This window comes from Mauremys mutica, chromosome 11, assembly GCF_020497125.1.
Source record: "Mauremys mutica isolate MM-2020 ecotype Southern chromosome 11, ASM2049712v1, whole genome shotgun sequence".
NCBI lineage: Eukaryota > Metazoa > Chordata > Testudines > Geoemydidae > Mauremys > Mauremys mutica.
Genome location: NC_059082.1, coordinates 43187791 through 43208241, shown reverse-complemented (window position 1 = coordinate 43208241; position 20451 = coordinate 43187791). Strand labels below are relative to the sequence as shown.

At 44.4% G+C, this 20451-nt stretch overlaps 1 protein-coding gene across 2 annotated transcripts in view; it reads right to left on the bottom strand.

Moving 5' to 3' along the window:
- ARIH1 (ariadne RBR E3 ubiquitin protein ligase 1) overlaps positions 1-20451 on the bottom strand; it is a 133992-nt gene that overhangs the window by 57518 nt on the left and 56023 nt on the right. For both annotated transcript variants that reach the window (XM_044979342.1, XM_044979343.1), the window contains exon 3: positions 8925-9069. In XM_044979342.1, coding sequence (XP_044835277.1) covers positions 8925-9069 — 145 coding nt within the window. The remainder of the gene's footprint in view (positions 1-8924; positions 9070-20451) is intronic.

The following is a 20451-nucleotide window of genomic DNA, read 5'->3' as shown; positions in this document are numbered from 1 at the left end:
AGAGGGTCGTGCGAGACAGTATCAAAAGCCTTACTAAAGTCAAGATATATCACATCTACCACTTCCCCCCATCCACAAGGCTTGTTACCCTGTCAAAGAAAGCTATCAGGTTGATTTGACATTATTTGTTCTTGACAAATCCATGCTGTTACTTATCACTTTATTATCTTCTAGGTGTTTGCAAACTGATTACTTAATTATTTGCTCCATTATCTTTCTGGGTACAGAAGCTAAGCTGACTAGTCTGTAATTCCCTGGGTTGTCCTTATTTCCCTTTTTGTAGGTTGGCACTATATTTGCCCTTTTCCAGTCTTCTGGAATCTCTCCTGTCTTCCATGACTTTTCAAAGCTAATCTCTAATATCTCCCTCAGTCAGCTCCTTGAGCATTCTAGGATGTACTTCATCAGGCCATGGTGACTTGAAGACATCTAACTTGTCTAAGCAATTTTTAACTTGTTCTTTCCTGATTTTAGCCTCTGATCCTACCTCATTTTTACTGGCATTCACTATATTAGATGATCAATCGCTACTAACCTTCTTGGTGAAAACTGAAACAAAACATTTATGCCATTTCCACATTTTCTGTTATCATTCCTCCACTCCTCATTGAATAATCCCTACTGTCCACAGCCCCAACACAAAAGCTTCAATTCAAATCCAAACTAGGTGACTGACAGTGACCTCAGGCATAAACAGAGACTCATGCCTTTCATAAAAAAAAGGAGAGAGATTAAAGGGCCTGGTTTTCCTGCACTATTTCCCCCAGATTCTTCATATGCTGAAAAAAACGGAGGATATCCTTCCATTTTGCCTAATCTTTATACCCTCACCCTGGAGGCGTTCCCTAACGGACACTATCCTCCTCCCAGTTAAGCTAAGGACTAGACTGTTCTCCTATTGACCCCTACGCTACTGCTCTCAAGGTACAAAGGAAAGCAGAAACACCTACAGTGAGCACTCAGGCTCCCTGAGAGAGCAGGAAATGGAGCAAATGGAACATACACCAGGGAGCATACTTTTACAATATACTGGTCCCAAAATTGTGACAGGGAGGGGACCTGCAGTCGTAAGTTTTACCTTTGCTGTTCATAGCACAGTAACTCTATTCAACCTCAGGGGTTTCTTTGGCCACATGAAAATCCATGTCAAGTGTCAGTATGAAATATCCAGAACATTATCTGATGCCCCCTTCCCTTCAACCCTGACCTGTGAGAACCCCTATTCCAAGAGTGATAGGCAATTCAGTTATTACATTGTTTTGGCCAATACGCTACTGCCAACTGTGCTGAGCTTGCTGTGTGTAAAACCCTCCATACTTAACTCACTAGTATTCCCATGGTGGTACGGGAAACAGAACTGTCAAATGCAGTCTGTCTTTGTCACTGCTTTAAAATTACTTATTATGGAAGATTTACTGGAAGCTGAAAGAACTGAAGCAATTACATGCGCGCACACACACACGCACACCCCCGAAAGCAGAATACTGAGAGTCTATTTGCCTGTGGAAAAAAAGGGCGAGATTTTACTGAACAGGAAGTTTATGAAGAGCTCCATAAAACAAGCATGGAGGCTGGCAAATGTATTCAAAGCACAGGTTTGGAAAAACCAGGGAGCAGGAGTAACACCACACCATGTTTCCACACTTTCAGCTAGATCAGCAGTTCTCAACCAGAGGTCCAGGGCCCCCTGGGGAGCACGAGCAGGTTTTGGGAGGGTCTGTCAAGCAGGGCTGGCACTAGCCTTGCTGGAGCCCAGGAAGGAAAGCCAAAGCCCTGCTGTGCGGGGCAGAAGCCCAGGGCCTCGAGCCCCACCATCCGGGGCTGAAGCCAAAGCCTGAGCAACTTAGCTTTGCGGGGCCACACAACTGCATTGCTTGTTATATGCTTTTATATGCAGAAAAATATTTGTTGTGGCATAGATGGGCCATGGAGTTTTTATAACATGTTGAGGGGGCATCAGAAAGAAAAAGATAAGAATCTCTGAGCTAGATAATTTCCCACTGTGATATTGAATAAGCAGTGCCCATTCCTCAGCCAAGAAAACAGTCCAAACAATCCAGGGCCTCAAAGTGTAAGATATTAACTTCATGGATACTGACTAATACCCAGATGCTTAAAAGCAGCGTGTGGAGAAGGGACTATGGCAGATGTTGCAGTGATGGGCAAGGTATAAATATGTAGTGGTAGTACAGATATGGGCGAGGAGCCCACTTGGGGCAGGAGGTTTGAGTTGAATTTACTATGCTCCACTTTCAATATAGAACAGTGGAAAGTGGTTTTTTATTTGGTGGGTGTGGGGTGCGCATGCACACTCTAAGAGGTAAGGTGACCTGTAAGTGGGGGGGGTGGGGGAGAGAAATCAGACATGTGCCCTTTCTGCTTCATCATGATAGATAAAAGGTACTCAAAGTTAGTTTAAGATGGCTTCTTTGCTTTCTTAGAACTCTGTATTAGGAATGCTAAGTTTGCCGGTCCCTGGCTTTGCTAGACTTGCTGGAATTCTCAAATGAACACCGATATTTAAAAGTGGGTAAAGATGTCCCTTCTCAGGGTATGTCTACACTACCAGATTAGTTCGATTTAACTTAATTCGAATTTGTGGAATCGACCTTACAAAGTCGAATTTGTGTGTCCACACTAAGGACACTAATTCGACTTTGTGAGTCCACACTAACGGGGCAAGCGTCGACATTGGAAGCAGTGCACTGTGGGAAGCTATCCCACAGTTCCCGCAGTCCCCGCTGCCCATTTGAATGCTGGGATTTCCCCACAATGCATGCTGGGGGGAAAAATGTGTCAAGGGTGGTCTTGGGTAACAGTCATCATTCAACGTGCTTTCGGACGTCTCAAGGGGAGATGGAGGCGCTTACTGACTCGCTCGGATCTCAGCGAAACCAATATCCCCATTGTTATTGCAGCTTGCTGTATGCTCCACAATCTCTGAGAGCAAGGGGGAGACCTTTATGGCGGGATGGGAGGTTGAGGCAAATCGCCTAGCTGCTGATTACGCTCAGCCAGACAGCCGTGCGATTAGAAGAGCCCAGCGGGAAGCGCTGTGCATCCGGGAGGCTTTGAAAGCTAGGTTCCTCAGGGAGCAGGGTAACCTGTGACTGTTCAGTTTCTTTACAGAGAAGCTGAACCTGCCCCTGCTTCAGTTACTGTTGACTTTCTTCTGCGGTTACATACCCCGTTCACCACGTTTCCCCCCTTCCAACACACGTTTAAAAATAAAGTTAATGGAACATTGTTAATTAACAACGTTTTCTTTATTAATGAATTCACGTTAAAGGGTTGAAACAGGGACGCAGACTGTGGTGGGTAGGGTGTGCAGTGATGTTAACACCGCTTCTACACTCGAGGAATGATAGGCTCCTGCTCCTAGAGCGGTCTGCAGTGCTGGACTGGTTGTTTCAACGGAGCCTGCCATCCCTCCTTTTCGGGACTCTGTGTGCGGGGGCTACGTGACCTTGTGGCGGGGGAGGACGGTTACAGATTCCCCTGCTGTGTGGCTCTGTGGTCCGTGACAAGGACCGCTGCATAAGTTCTGTAACCGCTCTCCCATGCCACAAAGTCACGTACCCCCCACCCACACAGAACATGGGTGCCTACTGACTGCACTGTGTGTGTGACCTGCTGTTGATCCTGCCCCCGTGTCTGTACCCTGGTAACGGTGACTGTCCTATGCAATTAACAACCCCCTTCCCCCCCCCCACCCACTTCACAGACAGTCTTCTGTAGAAAAACTTGATGGAAATAGTAATTAACAGCAAACTACTTTTAATAATCAACTACACAGTTAGGGGATGAAACTGGGATTGGGGCTTCGGTGAGCCAGGAAGGGAAGGACTTCTCAACATTTAGGGAATGAGAGCCTTCTTGTATTTGTGCACTCTGCAGGGGTGCAGTGACAGTTTTCACGACCCTGTCGCCCCTCCTTCTTGTTACTTTGGGTGAGGGGGGTTTGGGACTTTGTGGCGGGGGAGGGCGGTTGCAGATACAGTGCAGGGGGGCTCTGTCCTCCTGCCTATGGTCCTGCAGAACATCCACAAGGCGCCGGAGCGTGTCAAATTTTCCCTGGGCATTTCCTGTGTGGCTGGTCAGAACATCCAAGCTCGGACTGCTGTCCTGAGCGTCAGAGTGGTGCACTGTGGGATAGCTCCCGGAGCTACTAAGGTCGATTTCCGTCCACACATAGCCTAATTCGACATAGCCATGTCGAATTTAGCGCTACTCCCCTCATCGGGGAGGAGTATAGAATTCGAACTAAAGAGCCCTCTAGGTCAAACTAATTAGCTTCCTGGTGTGGACGGGTGCACGGTTAAGTCGAATTAATGCTGCTAAATTCGACAAACACCTAGTGTAGACCAGGCCTCAGTTATTTAAGTTAGGCAGTTTAACAGTCAATCAAAATCATTTCGCTCTTAGCCAAGTTTCACTTTCTCATTACTGAATGTCATAACCCTACTAACTCTTCAGTCAGACTTTTCCAAGGTAGACTAGACATGAATTTCTAATGAAAAACAAGTATTGAATTTCTACTCAAGCAGATTTTTTAAATATCTTTATACAACAAAGCAGATCTACACTCTTGTCTCCCTTGCAGTTCACCTTTAAAGGCAAAGAGGGAGTGCAGAAGACTCTGAAGATATAAAGGGAGGAGGACTGGGCAAGTCTATATTTCCTCAACCATTTATTTGCATTTCTGGAGACAATGTTTTATTCCTTACTGGCTAGAGAGTACCCAATGGTAAATTCCTCCAGTGTAGCACAATGCTGAGAATCTCGCAGGTGGTAGAATCTGTGCATTGCTCTTCCTTGCACACAGAGCTCGCACTTCCCATTCCTCATTGGGGAAAGTCTTGCAGACATGCCAGTCGACAAAACAGTACTCTTTTTCAAGGCAGCAAATGAAACCAAAGTGCAAAGTGCAAAGTGTTTATTAGTACCTGAAAGGTAGGCTAATAAACACACCCAGCATAAAAATGGAAAGCTCTCATGTCTTGATTATATAAAGGTTTCTTGTTTTCAAAAGAGATCAAACCAGGGTGCCATTTGTTTTTGAAGATCATTCCCACTCCATATGGAACTGCAAGTTCAAATAAAGAAAACGAAGTTCCTGATGGATGTTGATTGATGGCAAAACCACAGAAAAGCTGAGACGTCTGTGTTTCAGAGACTTACATTTTTCTACCAATCTTATCCTCCCTCTCCCTGTTTGTTCTGTCCATTTGTAGTATCCCAACACCCAAACGGTCAGCTTTCTGGGATGGGAATTGTTATGTTATTTGTCTGCACGGCACATAGCAGCCCTGAAACCTTGATACAGATAACTTACATTTGGGAAAGTAAACTGTCACAACAGCTCAGGAGTCTGAACTATAGCCACTGGAGGCCCATTCCACCTAAGCTATTCCACGAATACAAACCTACTGTGCATATAGTATAAATTAGATAATTCCACATCTGCTAGTTTTATTCACCGCAGAAAACAGTGTAATTTTATTTTCCAGTCCTTTCCCTAGACTCCCCATTTCAGTTTTATCCTGCTATCATGTACTCTTTTAAAAAGTTTTCTATCTTGTCCTACTTTAGTTATATCCACCAGCATCTCCTCTAGTGTTTTTTACAACACTCTGAGTATTAGACTTGTGACATTTCTTTGCATCTCTCATTGAGTATCTGACCTTTTAAAAAATAATTTGATCTAATGGTTTGGTCTATGCTTTGCCGAACGGCTTTACTGCATTGCTGCCCACAACCTGACAGCATCCCTTAAAGCAGTGGTCCCCCATGTGGTGCCCATGGGCGCCATCGTGCCCGCCGGAGCATTTATGTGCGTCTGCCTAGTGCCCAGCAGGGGAGAGAAGCCACGGCCCTGCACCTGACGGGGACAGAGAACTCAGGCTGCGAGCACGGTGTTCTCTATTCCCAGCAGGCGCGGGGCCTGCCTAGTGACCAGCAGGGGAGACAAGCCGCAGCCCCGCGCCTGATGGGGACAAAGAACTCCGGGGCTGCGGGCACTGGTGTTCTTGGTTCTTGGCAGGCGCAGGGCCACGGCTTACGCTGGAGGGAAGCCGCGGCCCCGCGCCTGCTGGGGACAGAACTCCGGGTCTGCAGACTGCGGGCGCTGGTGTTCTCTGTCCTCGCAGCTTCTCTCCGGCTTCTCTCTGGATTCATATATTATGTTATATTAAATATGATGTTTTTCGTATTATTTAATGTACAAATACAAAATAAGCCTTGAAAAATTGTTGGCGCCCGCCACACTCTTCTGAAAACATGAATGTGCTACTGGCCACAAAAAGGTTGGGGACCACTGCCTTAAAGTGTACCATAATGTATCTGCAAATAAAGTAACTGTCAATATACAGCTGGAATGTAACAAGCCTACCTCTGGATACATGGCAATGGTTTTCAGTGCAGCCTTTAATCACGCTTGGTTACTTAATACCTTTCTTTCATTGCTCAAATGTTCTGCCACAATCTTACCTGAAACTGATCACTTCTATATGAAAAGACTTAGTGCATCACAAATTTAATAGTGTAACTCAAAGTGATTATATTTTACCTACACAGTAGAACCTAAGAGTTCCATACACCTCAGGAATGGAGGATGTCTAACTCTGAAATGTTCCATAACTCTGAACAAGAGATTATGGACTCCAGCCACATTTGGGCCGTCAGGGCTTCTGCCACACGGGAGAGCACCAGGGCTCAGCGCTTTAAACCTAGGGGGAGCAAAGGGCTTCAGCCCCACTCCGTCTTTCGAGGGGCACTGGAGACTCAGGGTTTCAGCCCTTCAGCTTCGTTCCCAACTTCTGCCCTGCGGAGGGTACCGGTGCCACTCCTGGCTTCAACTGGGAGCAGGGGAGGAAGAGCAAAGAGTGTGCCAGGGCTTGGGGCTTTAGCTATGGGGGGAGTGCTGGGGCTGAAACCGGTCCTCCCCTTGTAGCTAAAGCCTCGAGCCCCAGCACCTGAAGCTGGGACAGACACGGGGCTGAAACCCCGAGCCCTGGCACTCCCCCTGAGGCTGAAACCAGGAGCGGAACCGCAGGACTGAAGCCCTGAGCCCCAGCGCTCCCATCCCCCATCTAAAGCCCTAAATCCCAGTGCTCCTGTGGATCAGAAGCGCCGAGCCCTTCCCCCTCTGAGCCCTGACAACCCCCCCATTCCCTGGGGAAGCTGCAGCCCCAACCCCCAATGGCTGAAGCCCTGAGGTTTTGCTTTTTTTTGGTTTGCACTGCTGCCTGATTGAGGACTTCCCGTTCCACAGGGTCTGGTTCACCAATAAGTCCATAACTCTGGTGCTCGTATCTTTCAGGTTCTACTGCAGGGGTGGGCAAACTTTTTGGCCCGAGGGCCACATCTGGGTGGGGAAATTGCATGCGGGCCATGAATGTACGGCTGGGGCAAGGGGTTGGGGTGCAGGAGGGAGTGCAGGGTGTGGGAAGGGGCGCGGTGTGGAGGAAGGGGCACAGCAGGGATGCGGGATGTACGAGGGGGCTCAGGGTAGGGGGTTGGGGTGCAGGAGGGTGTGTGGCGTGCAGGAGGGGACTCAGGGCAGAAGGTTGGGGTGCAGAAGGGGTGTGGCAGGGGGCTTGGGGAGAGGGTTGGGGTGCTGGAGGAGTTTGGGGTATGGGCTCTGGCTTGGCACCATTTACCTTGAGCGGCTCCGGGGTGGCAGTGGCACACTCAGGAAGGGTCCCTGCCTTGAGAGGGGGGCAGAGGGCTCTGCATGCTGCCTTCGCCTGTGGGTACCACTCCTGAAGCTCCCATTGGCTGCGGTTCCTCGTTCCCGGACAATGGGAGCGAGGTTGTGGGGCGGGGGGTAGCCTGCAGGCGAGGGCAGTGCACAGAGCCCTCTGTCCCCCGCTCTCCCCGGGCAGTGGTGCTGGCCGCTTCCAGGAGTGGTGTGGCACAGGGCCGGGGTAGGCAGGGAGCTTGCCTTAGCCCCGCAGCGCCACAGGAGTGGCAACCCCAGCTGGATCTGGCCCGTGGGCAGTAGTCTGCCCACCCCTGTTCTACTGTATCTGCATGAAAAAAAAAAATCAGAACTGGAATTTGCAAAACTTTGAAGTTTGAAGATGTGCTTGTACCCTTTTGCTTCTCTGATGAATTACCATCCCGTCCTCAATCTGGTTTTTAAAAACAAACTCTAAATGACTAAGAGGAAATAAATTGTTTAACCATTCTGTACTGAACTGAAGAGAAGGAATTAAAAGTAGAGGATTCCTGAATAGGAAGGGGGGGGGAGAAAGAGATTACATAATTCCATAGTCCCTGCCATGTAATTTGGATTTAATGTGCTGCTATAGGACACTGGGGCCTACAATACTTGTGAAGTATAACTGTTGCAGGAGAAATAGCACCCTGAACTCTGATCCTGGAAAACAAAGGCTTTTCAGTTCTACCTAGATTAGACGTTTCAACCCCTAGTGCAGTGGTTCTCAAACTGTGGGACCCCAAAGTGGGTCATGATCTTGTTTTAATGGGGTCCCCAGGGCTGTTAAATCTGCTGAGGCCCGAGACTGAAGCCAAAATCCAAGCCCCACCACCCAGGGCTGAAGCCCTCAAGCTTCGGTGCCCCCTAGGGTGGAGAGAAGACGCAGCTACAGCTTCGGTCCCCTGGAGTCTCGTAGTAATTTTTGTTGTCAGAAGGGGGTCACGGTGCAATAACGTTTGAGAAACCCTGCCCTAGTGCCTTCAATGTCCCTTTGCAAAGGTAATTTTTTGTTTGGAGCTGCTTTCCTATTTCTCAGTGCTTACACAGGTTTTAAGTGGTAACACATTTAAAGTAATCAGTTTGCCCATAAAACATGCCTTTAGTCAGAGTGAAAACTTAATTGCGATTCTTCAGTTTAAGAAAAGAGACTTGCACTGGGCTATAAACAATTGCTCTGTGCCTTGAGCGGCCAGGTACTCACCGAGTTGGGGTAGTTCAGATAGCAGATCTGACAAGGCATGTCCTGGGCTGATGACCTTGTGTTCATCTGACGTGTTCGAGACTTTTTACTTGGGTTAATTACATGACACTCAGCAAAAAGTTTCTCCAGGTTGCCATCAAAATACCTGCATGATGCACACAGGAAGGGGATGAGAATGTAGCCACCACACTTAAAAATATGAACAGAAATAAAACAGAGGCAATAATTATCTAACAATTCTTTCTTTTCAAAGACGCTAGACCCTAATTTGATGAATTAAAGAATTTTGCTTGTACCAGAAGACAATTTCAATTCAAATTCTGTGTTAGTGTCTTTGATCAGGTTGTGCTTTTGAGTAAATTGTACTAAATTCACAGTTATGTCCAGAGTTTCAGAAAAAACTGTCAAAGCCCTGTTACCTTTAAAAAGAATAGGCCCACACAATAACCCTTCGTTGGAACACTGTCCAGGACTGTACTATAAAGACTTAAGAAACTGGCAAATGTATAACTTAAAGGAGATTTGGGGGCCTGAGTCCATTTCCCATGGAAACCTATGGGTGTGTCACAGGGCATTGCCAAGTCCTCGTGAATTCCAGCCAAGTTAGTACACAAATCTGAGGGAGATGAAGACTGAGCATGTTTAACCTTCGCTTCCTATAATAAAGTAAAACTTAGATTGTGTGGTTATGAATTTGAGTGACAACTAGGTATTGCCTGAATTGGGAAACAGGAACAAAGGCATCCTTCAATAAAATTTCATAGGACAATTTGATTCAGGGCCAGTAAAGTAGAAGTGATGATGTGTTTTGGAAACAAAAAGCTAGTTAGGTTTTCTGACAGAATCACGTGCTATTTAAAAAAGCAAGTTGTTTTTTTAAAATTGATATTGTATAGGGCAATAAGAATGAGACAGGCAAACAAGCTGACAGGACAATTTGATTACAGTGCTTCAGCCCCACTGACAGCAGTTTCCCTGGACTCTGGGAGAATGCGGGAGGGGTGTGAGTATCTGGGCTAGGGGTCCCCATGGTTGGGTTTTGGAGAGGAGGGGGTTCAGGTGTATTGGCTGGGGGGCCCCCCGCAGGTGGGCTCTGGAGGGGAAAGGTTGTGGGTGTCTGTCTGGCCCTCCAATTGGGCTGGGGGGAGTGAGGGGGGAAGAGGGGCAGAGAAACAGGAACTGTGTTGTCAAATTTTTGTGTGCATCTGTATTGTTACAAACATACTTGCTGACAGGTATTTGGAAATAAATTACCCAAATAACTGAAACTGGCATGATTATGTAGCATTATTTTGACAAATAACATTTGTAGAATTTTAAAATATTGTGTGCAGATTTTTTTATTTTGGTGCAGAATGCCTCCCAGTAGTATCTAATCCATCATCAACATTATAACATGAAGTGTTTTATTAGCTGAGTGGTGTCCCAAGCAGAGAGGTTTAGAATCATAGAATATCAGGGTTGAAAGGGACCTCAGGAGGTCATCTAGTCCAACCCCCTGCTCAAAGCAGGACCAATCCCCAACTAAAATCCCCAAATCCCTAAATGGCCCCCTCAAGGAGGGAACTCTCAACCCTGGGTTTACCAGGCCAATGCTCAAACCACTGAGCTATCCTTCCCCCCTCCCTTCCATGCTTGGAACTAGTTAAAACACACTAATAAAACCAAAGGAGAAAAAAAAATCCCTAGTGATTGCCAATTTGCCATTATTCTTTCTTCATCTTCATTCCCCACCACACTTCCCTTTTTAAAAAAGGACCACTTTTCTTCCAAGTCCCACAGCCATGGTTACCCCAGTATTTTGATGCCCCTCCTCCTCCATCATATGGCTGGCAAGTTGAAGACCGCTTTGGCAGAAGGGTTCAGGGAGATCATCATTCCCTTCTCCGTGAATTACAGAGCACCAAGAGGATTTGACTTTGAAAACACAACATCAAGATATCACAAGATCTTCCATGAGGCTGTGGTAGTTCTCGGTGACTCACCAAGCCAGACAGATGAACAGCTGAACTCAATTCATTGTAAATGGCTCAACATGGGGGAACAAAAAGGACGATTTGTTGTGACAGCACTTCCTCCCCAACAAAAGTCAGACAGTTAAATTCAACCCAGGTGGCAATTGCCCTAAAGTTACCACCATTTGATAGTGATTCAGTAGAACTGGATTTGATTGTCTTAATTCTATTTCCAGCAGACACTTGTCCATGTAGCTAGGTGTGTGGAGAACCAGTCATGGTCAAAGAGAGCCTTTAAAAACCATGTATCCAATTTGCCCCCAATCAAGACATCTGAATGTTGGGCTCTAGTGGGAACAACAAAGCCTCCTCTCACTGGGCAGTCAAAACTGCTTGCTGGAAAGAAACACCTGTCTCACACAAAAGCCTGGGACTATGCCAGCTGGAAGAATAACTAGCTAATCTCGCCTTCCTGTCAGGGGGGGCTAACGCTGCTTCAATTGTTCTAGAGCCCAGGAGTTTTCAGCAATTCTCCTCCAGCTGTACACGTATTAAAAGGCTTTACATGACAAATTAAAAGCTTATTAATATTTTGTAAATGAAATTCTATTCTCTACCACCATCAACTAAGAATTCTGCTGCTTGTGCATCAGCATTGTTTGCAAGTTCTAAGGAAGGATGTAAAATGAGAACCAAAACTGATTCAATGAGCCCCAAAGGGATATCAAAACATTCGCGACTGAAGAGATACTAAGGACATGAGCAAACTTCTTATGGTATAATCAGAGAACTGGAAGGGACCTCGAGAGGTCATCTAGTCCAGCCCCCTGCACTCAAGACAGAATTAAGTATTGTCTAGACCAGGGATAGGTAACCTATGGCACGTGTGCCAAAGGCGGCACGCGAGCTGATTTTCAGTGCCACTCACGCTGCCCGGGTCCTGGCTACCAGTGCGAGGGGCTCTGCATTTTAATTTAATTTTAAATGAAGCTTCTTGAACATTTTAAAAACCTTATTTACTTTATATACAACAATAGTTTAGTTATATATTATAGACTTATAGAAAGAGACCTTCTAAAAACTTTTAAATGTATTACTGGCACGCGAAACCTTAAATTAGAGTGAATAGATGAAGACTTGGCACACCACTTCTGAAAGGTTGCCGACCGCTGATCTAGACCATTCCCGACAGGTGTTTGCCCAACCTGCTCTTAAAAATCCCCCAATGGAGGAGATTCCACAACCTCCCTAGGCAATTTATTCCAGTGCTTAACCACTGACAGTTAGGAAGTTTTTCCTAGTGTCCAACCTAAACCGCCCTTGCTGCGATTTAAACCCATTGCTTCTTGTCCTATCCTCAGAGGTTAAGAAAAAAAATTTCTCCCTCCTCCTTGTTAACAACCCTTTATGTGCTTGAAAACTAAGTCAGAAGTGTCCTATTAGGGCTCATTTAGTCCATTTCCCCAATGTATCACCTATAACAATCCAATTCAGCAAAGCTATTTTCTTAGTGTGTAGGTACCTGAGACACTACAGAGGACCCCACTTACAAGCTGGTCATAAATGTTGCAGCAAGGACCTTGATTTCTAGTATTGCAGTGCCACAGATTCAGCTAAATTTACAAATTGAGTGTTAATGAATTAAACTTGTTAGATGGCGTTCTGGCAGTGGTGTTGGAGAAAGGGCTTCTGATCCCTGGGAAAGTGTTGGAGAGATTTTAGGGATCTGTTCCCTCACAAGAAGGTGTTGAGGCTTTTAGGAGTGAGATGGGGATGTCTGTCTCCCCTACGCTCCTTTAAGGGCAGGCTGGAGACCTGAACTTCTAGTTTCTCCATCCGAACAGCCAGCTGCTACCACACTATTTCCAATCTCAATATCCACCATTGCATCCAACAAATGAGCATATTAATTTGGCATTATGCCACACCAGCCAGCAGTTTATATAATGATGTTGACATTTCAAATGTCATTAGGGTTATGAGTTAACATACCATTAAGATAATGGTGCCAGTTCACATCTGTTACAGCAGTTGTTTGAAGGGGTTTTCAGACTCAAAAACACTGCACAGGCAGAGCTCAGTGTAAAATTTCTGAATTCTGCAGGAAGTGGTAAATTTGGGAACACCACAATATATTGGGCCTTGGAACGGTTTTTGATGTTAGTTGAGAGACTAAATTTGATCACAGCTTGTAATTCTCTTCAAATATTGTTAAGATAAGGAGCCAAAAAATCTAGAATGCTTTAATAAACTCATTGCATACCCATTATATTAATGTATTTTATCAATGTCAAGTGTAAAAGTATTAGGCAGGCCAAAAGAGAATTTAAAGAGCAACTAGCAAAAGACAAAAAATAGCCAAAAAAATTTCACATAGATCAGAAGCAGGAAGCCTGCCAAATAATCAGTGGGGCCACTGGACAATCAAGGTGCTAAAGGAACACACAAAGAAGCCTAGACCATTGCAGATAAATTAAATGAATACTTTGCATCGGTCTTCCTTGCAAGGGAAGTGAGGGAGATTCCCACACCTGCACCATTCTTTTTAGGTGACTAATCAGAAGAACTGTCCCAGATTGAGGTTCTGGAACAAACTGATAAATTATACAGTAATAAGTCACTAGGACCAAATGGTATTCACCTGAGTTCTAAAGGAACTCAGATATGAAATTGCAGAACTACTAACTGTTGTATGTAACCTACCTCTTTAATCAGCCTCTGTACCAGATGATGGGTGGATAGTTTATATGACACTGATTTATAACACAAAAAAGGCGCCAGGGTATCATGGCAATTACAGGCCAGTAAGCCTAACTTCAGTACCAGGCAAACTGGCTGGAACTATGGTAAAGAACAGAATTATCAGACACAGAGAAACATAATATGTTTTATGAACCCAGTTATACTTTGGGCCTTCACATCCCCCGACAATAAGTTCCACAACTTCACTGCGCCTTGTATGAAGAAGTACTTTATGTTGGTTTTAAACGTGCTGCTATAAATTTTATTGGGTGACCCCTGGTTCTTGTGTTATGTGAAGGGGTAAATAACACTTCCTTATTCACTTTCTCCACACCAGTCATGATTTTATAAACCTCTATCATCTTCTCCCTTAATAGTCTCTTTTCCAAGATGAACAGTCCCAGTCTTTTTAATCTCTCTTCATATGGAAGCTGTTCCGTACCCTCAGTCATTTTTGTTGCCCCCTCTGCACCTTTTCCAATTATAATATATCTTTTTTGAGATGGGGAGACCAGAAATGCACACAGCATGTCTTATTATCCATCCCTTTCCTAATGGTTCCTAACATGGTTAACTTTTTTCCCCCACTGCTGCTGCATATTTAATGGATGTTTTCAGAGAACTAGCTACAATGACTCTAAGATCTCTTTCTTGAGTGGTAACAACTAATTCAGACCCCACCATTTTGGAAAAAATATTCCCAACTAGATTTACAATGCAGATTATTTTGCATTTATCAACACTGAATTTCATCTGCTATTTTGTTGCCCAGCCACCCAATTTTGTGAGATCCCTTCGTAATATTTCGTAGTCCCTGGGGGACACCACTATTTACCTCTCTCCACTGAAAACTGACCACTTATTCCTACCCCAGGGGTCGGCAGCCTTTGGCACACAGCTCGCCAGTTTATTTACCTGCTGCGTCGGCAGGTTCGGCGGACCGCGGCTCCCACTGGCCGTGGTTCGCCGTCCCAGGCCAATGGGGGCAGCGGGAAGCGCCGAGGGATGTGCTGGCCACGGCTTCCTGCCACCCCCATTGGCCTGGGACGGCAAACCACGGCCAGTGCGGCAGGGTGCTTACCCTGGCGAGCCGCATGCCAGAGGTTGCCGACCCCTGTCCTATCCTTTGTTTCCTAGCCTTTAATAGGTTACTGATAAACTAGAGAATCTTCTTGCTTATCCCATGAATCCTTAGTTTGCTTAACAGCCTTTGGTGAGAGACCTTGTCAAAGGCTTCTGAAAGTCCAAGCACACTATATCCACTGGATCACCCATGTCCACATGCTTGTTCACACCTTCAAAAAATTCTAATAGATTGGTGAGGCATGATTTCCATTTACAAAAGCAATGTTGCCTCTCTCCCTCCCCACAACATATCATGTTCATTTATGTGTCTGATAATTTTGTTCTTTACCATAGTTTCAACCAATTTGTCTGGTACTGAAGTTAGATTTACTGGCCCATAATTGCCATGAGAGTTCCTGGAGCATTTGATTTAAAAAATCAGTGTCAGATTAACTATCCTCCCGTCATCTTGTACAGAGGCTGATTAAAGTGGTAGTTCTGTTATTCCATATTTGAGTTCCTTCAGAACTCAGTGACTGTTCAATTGATCACTTTGTTCCAAAACCTAAAGCTGGGACGGTTCCTCAGATTTGTCACCTAAAAAGAATGGCTCAGGTGTGGGAATCTCCCTCACATCCTCTTCAACGAAGACTAGTGCAGATAAATCATTTAGCTTGTCTGCAATGACCTTGTATTCCTTGAGTGCTCCTTTAGTACCTCGATTGTTCAGTGGCCCCACTGATTGTTTGGTAGGCTTCCTGCTTCTGATGTACTTAACATTTTTGCTATTAGTTTTTAAGTTTTTTCCTAGTTGCTCTTTGAATTCTCTTCTGGCCTACCTAATTACATTTTTATACTCAATTTGCCAGAATTTATGCCTCTTAATATTCTCCTCAGTGAGATCTGATTTCCAATTTTTAATGGATATCTGTCTCTAACCACCTCTTCTACTCTGTTGTTTAGCCAGAGTGGCATTTTTGGTCCTCTGTTTTTATTACTATTATTTGGCACATACATTTAATTTGATCCTCTATTATGGCATTTTAAAAATGTTTCCACGCAGCTTGCAGGCATTTCACTCTTGTAATTGTTCCTTTTAATTTCTGTTCAACTGTCTTCCTCATTTTTGTGTAGTTCCCTTTTTTTGAAGTTAATTATTGGGTGTGTTTCACTGGTATTCTCCCACCCCTCTCCCAAAGGATATAAAATAAAATTTCATTATGATCGCTAGGGTTAAGATTTTGGCACAGGGATTTTTATTAAAATTCACAGGCCGGCAGCCTGAGCCCTGCCACATGGGGCTGATGTGGAAGTCACTGAGGTTTGTTAAAGTCATGGATTCCATCACCTTCGTGACCAAATTATATCCTTAATAACTGTTATTACCAAGCAGTTCAGCTATATTCACCTCTTGGACCAGACCCTGTGTGCCATTTAGGATTAAATCATGAATTGCCTTTCCCCTTGTGGATTCCAGGACTAGTTGGTCCAAGAAGCAGTCATTAATGGTATCTAGAAATTTTATCTCTGCATCCCATCCCGAGGTGACATGTTCCCAGTCAATATGGGGATAATTGAAACCCCTCACCCTATTATTACTGGGTTTTCTGTTTTCACAGCCTCTCTAATCTACTTTAACGTTTCACAATAACAGTCACCATTCTGGTCAGGTGGTTGGTAGTATATTCCTACTGCCGTACTATTATTCAAGTATGGAATTTCTATTCATAGAGATTCAGTGGTACAGTTTGATTTATTTAAGGTTATTATTATATTTAACAACGTTTTCTTTCATATATAGTACCATTCCTCCACCAGCATGACCTACTCTGTCATTTGTATACATTTTGTACCTTGGTATTACTGTATCCCATTAATTATCATCTTTTCACCACTAACCACTACTTTTCACCTGAGGTGGTTTTCCTCCTCTCAATGCCAAATTAGTAACAATTTCAGAACGACTATTTCCCCTCCCTCCCTCCTTTCAATTTTTGCCAACAAGAGCTACACGGTTGCAACGTGAAAAGTTTAAAATGATCCTCAACATGTCACACTGCACTAAAGGTTGGGGATAAAACTGGCTCAGAGTTAGAGACACAAGTAAACTGGAATTCTTTGGCAGATTTCAGAGCAGATTTCAAAGTACTGCGATACCTCCAAGTATAAGTCACATGTTCAACTGTCTTCAATCACAGTTTCAAGCATTTTGGTAATACATGATCCTCAAAAAAAGGGTCAGGGAGTTAACACTGCCAGAAGGGGCCTACCTAAGTCAAAATCATGCACTGGTGGGACTGACAGAAGGGAGATTCTGTAGGCCAGACTTTGCTCTGACCCCATTACTTTCAGAGGATTTGGGTGAGTAACTAACTACCCATCTAATTGCAGGCTTGTGAACAATTGTGATGCACAGGAAGTAAAATTCAGCTCACTCTCAGCTATGCTGTATCTGGAAGGCTCAAAATAAACGAAATTATTTTTATTCCACCTATTTCCTGCTTCAAGACTTTTAGCCACATCATTTTGAAGAAACTGATGTGACTATTTAAATACTCTTGGATGCTGCGTGAAGAGAATTACAGAAATATGCGAACAGAGAATGAAGATGGTACGACATGGCAACTAGTTACAAGGATTTGGTAGGCAGTTTGGATATCCAGGTCAGTGTTTTTAAAAACCACATTTTCCTAGTACAGGATTACTGTCTTTGTGAGTCTCTCACTATGGAAAGGGACAATGTAAAAATAGCACCTGCTTACTGAAAGAAGAGATCTGTTCCCTGTACACAATCAATGATATCTATTTATTTTAATGACATTTTTTCCTTTCTGCAGAAACGTAACTAGAACAGAAGATACGTCAATCCCAGAAGAACAGGACAATTTACATTCCACTGTAAACAACAATGTATCAGACAAATTTGTAGTAAAGACCTTCAGGCTAGGGCATTTAGTCATTTCTCAAGCTCTGAAAAACTGAGTAGAAACAGTCAGACATGAAGTAGTATTGAGTCTTATGTAGTGTCTCCAATTGAGTGTTTCTTACAAAGTTGTAATGCTGTTTCTTACAATGTTGTATTTTAAATTTTTGCATTAACTATCAGAGCCAGATTCCTGTGCAATGGAATTATATGAAATCTAATTTGGGTAAGTGTCAACCAATATAGCAAATGAATTCCCATTTATGAGCATGTAGGATATCAGCTATCCAGCACTGAATCATGGTCTTAACATCTAATTTTAGAACTAGAGAATTTAAATCATGCTCATTCTTCACACTTGATAAAATTATGCTCATTGGAGAGTACAGGCATTAGGGAGTCCATCTTTTAACCAAGACATTTTTGTTGCCTGTCTAGTCTACATGAGGTTCAAGGACACCATTAGGAAGAACTATTTCATATAAGCAAAAACAATTTCACTAGGAGGATAGTGAAGCACTGGAATGGGTTACTTAGGGAGGTGGTGGAATCTCCATCCTTAGAGGTTTTTAAGGCCCTGCTTGATAAAGCCCTGGCTGGGATCGGTCTTGTTTTGAGCAGGGGGTTGGACTAGATGACCTCCTGATGTCGCTTCCAACCCTAATCTTCTATGATTCTATGATCCTCTTAGTAACAGCAAGACTCAATCTCAGAACTCACATGGTATTAAGCAACTTCCCTGATTTAATGGGAGTTATTAGCAGATGATAGCGTGAATGCATTTTCAAGTTCCCATTTCAACTAATCTTTAGTAAACAGTCATTCTGATCGCAATTGCACATGAAAAGTTTTACATTCAAAAGGTATTTTCTTCCATGTAATAAAATTCTGTACTTAGACTGGAGATCTGAATATAGTAAAAGCTTTTTTAACCGGCATGCCGGGAGAATGGGGGCAGTGCCAGTAAATTAAAAATACTGGTTAACTCAGAGGAAGGGCTTTGGCATTTGGGAGAGGTGCGTAGGAGGGGCTATGGGAAACAGGCTCTAGGAGTAAGTCCGGGATGGGGCTTGGGCTGCCCTTTTTTTGGGGGGGCGGGGGGGGAAGGAAGATGGTCCTCGTCACTTACCATCGGTGGCTCCCTGTCCTTGCTGCTCCTGGCGCCCCCCACAGCTCCCATTGGCCACAGTTCCCAGCCAATAGGCTGGGAGCCATGGAGTCAGCGCTCAGAGAGTGTGGATGGAGGCAGTGTGCCTGCAGAGCCACCTGGCCATGCCTCCACCAGTAACAACAGGGATGGGGAGCCACTTGAGGGGAGCTGCCAGAGGTGAGTACCCCTCCCCGCATCTGGCATCCTGAGCCCCTCCCATGCTCCAATCCCCTGCTCCCTCCCAAACCCAAACTCCCTCCCAGAGCGCCCCCTGCAACCCCTCCTACGCCTCAACCCCCTGCCAGTCCCACACCAACCGCACTATAAAACAGACTTTCAGTGCAGATCAGAAATACCAGTTTATAGAACTTGCCAGTTGGGGAAGTGCCGGATAAAGAGCTTTTACTGTAATATGGAAACATGCCAGAGGCATTTGGAAAATGGTCTCAATGGGTATTAGTTGTTCTAGCGGACAATTTATTTTTTCTAAAAGGACACAGATTTCAAGTGATTAAGGGGGAGAGAGTAGGTGCCCACTCCCAATGACTTTCAAAAGAAATTAAGTACCTAACCATCATGTGTGCCTTTGAAAATCTTATATCATACCCAGACAATAGCTGTATTAACACGGAGTTAAAATTTAGAGTATCTATCAATAATTGGGAGTAAAATGCATTACATGAACACGAATTACTTCCAAAACAAATATTACAAATCCAAGAATTCCTTGTTAAGGTTAAGCTTCAAATACGTTAAAAGATTTTAAAGGTTTGAAATCTAGAAAAATTAGATATACATACTCCTGAAAATCTCAATATTTTATGCAAGGTTATACGAGGAGATTGTATCCCCAACTGCTATCTGCTGTGTGCAGAGTACAGTAAACATGTTATGCCACAGTTTATCTATTATATACAGCCAACACATCTTTTACTGAGTCAGCTATGCCACCCCCAGAGGTTCCTTACTTTTATAGACTCGTAGACTCATAGACTTTAAAGTCAGAAGGGACCATTATGATCGTCTAGTCTGACCTCCTGCACAGTGCAGACCATAGAATCTCACCCACCCACTCCTGTAACAAACCCCTAACCTATGTCTGAGTTATTGAAGTCCTCAAATTGTGGTTTGAAGACCTCAAGCTGCAGAGAATCCTCCGGCAAGTGACCCATACCCCATGCTGCAGGGGAAGGTGAAAAACCTCCAGGGCCTCTGCCAATCTGCCATGGAGGAAAATTCCTTCCGACCCCAAATATGGCGATCAGTTAAACCCTGAGCATGTGAGCAAGACTCACCAGCCAGCACCCAGGAAAGAATTCTCTGTAGTAACTCAGATCCCACCCCATCTAACATCCCATCACAAACCACTGGGCATACTTACCTGCTGATAATCAAAGATCAGTTGCTAAATTAATTGCCAAAATTAGGCTATCCCATCATACCATCCCCTCCATAAAACTTATCTGGCTTCAAGATTAAGCTTGATATGTCTTGCCCCCACTACTCCCCTTGGAAGGCTGTTCCAGAACTTTACTCCTCTAATGATTAGAAACCTTCGTCTAATTTCAAGTCTAAACTTCCTAGTGTCCAGTTTATATCCATTTGTTCTTGTGTCCACATTGGTACTAAGCTTAAATAATTCCTCTCCCTCCCTAATATGTATCCCTCTGATATATTTATAAACAGAAATCA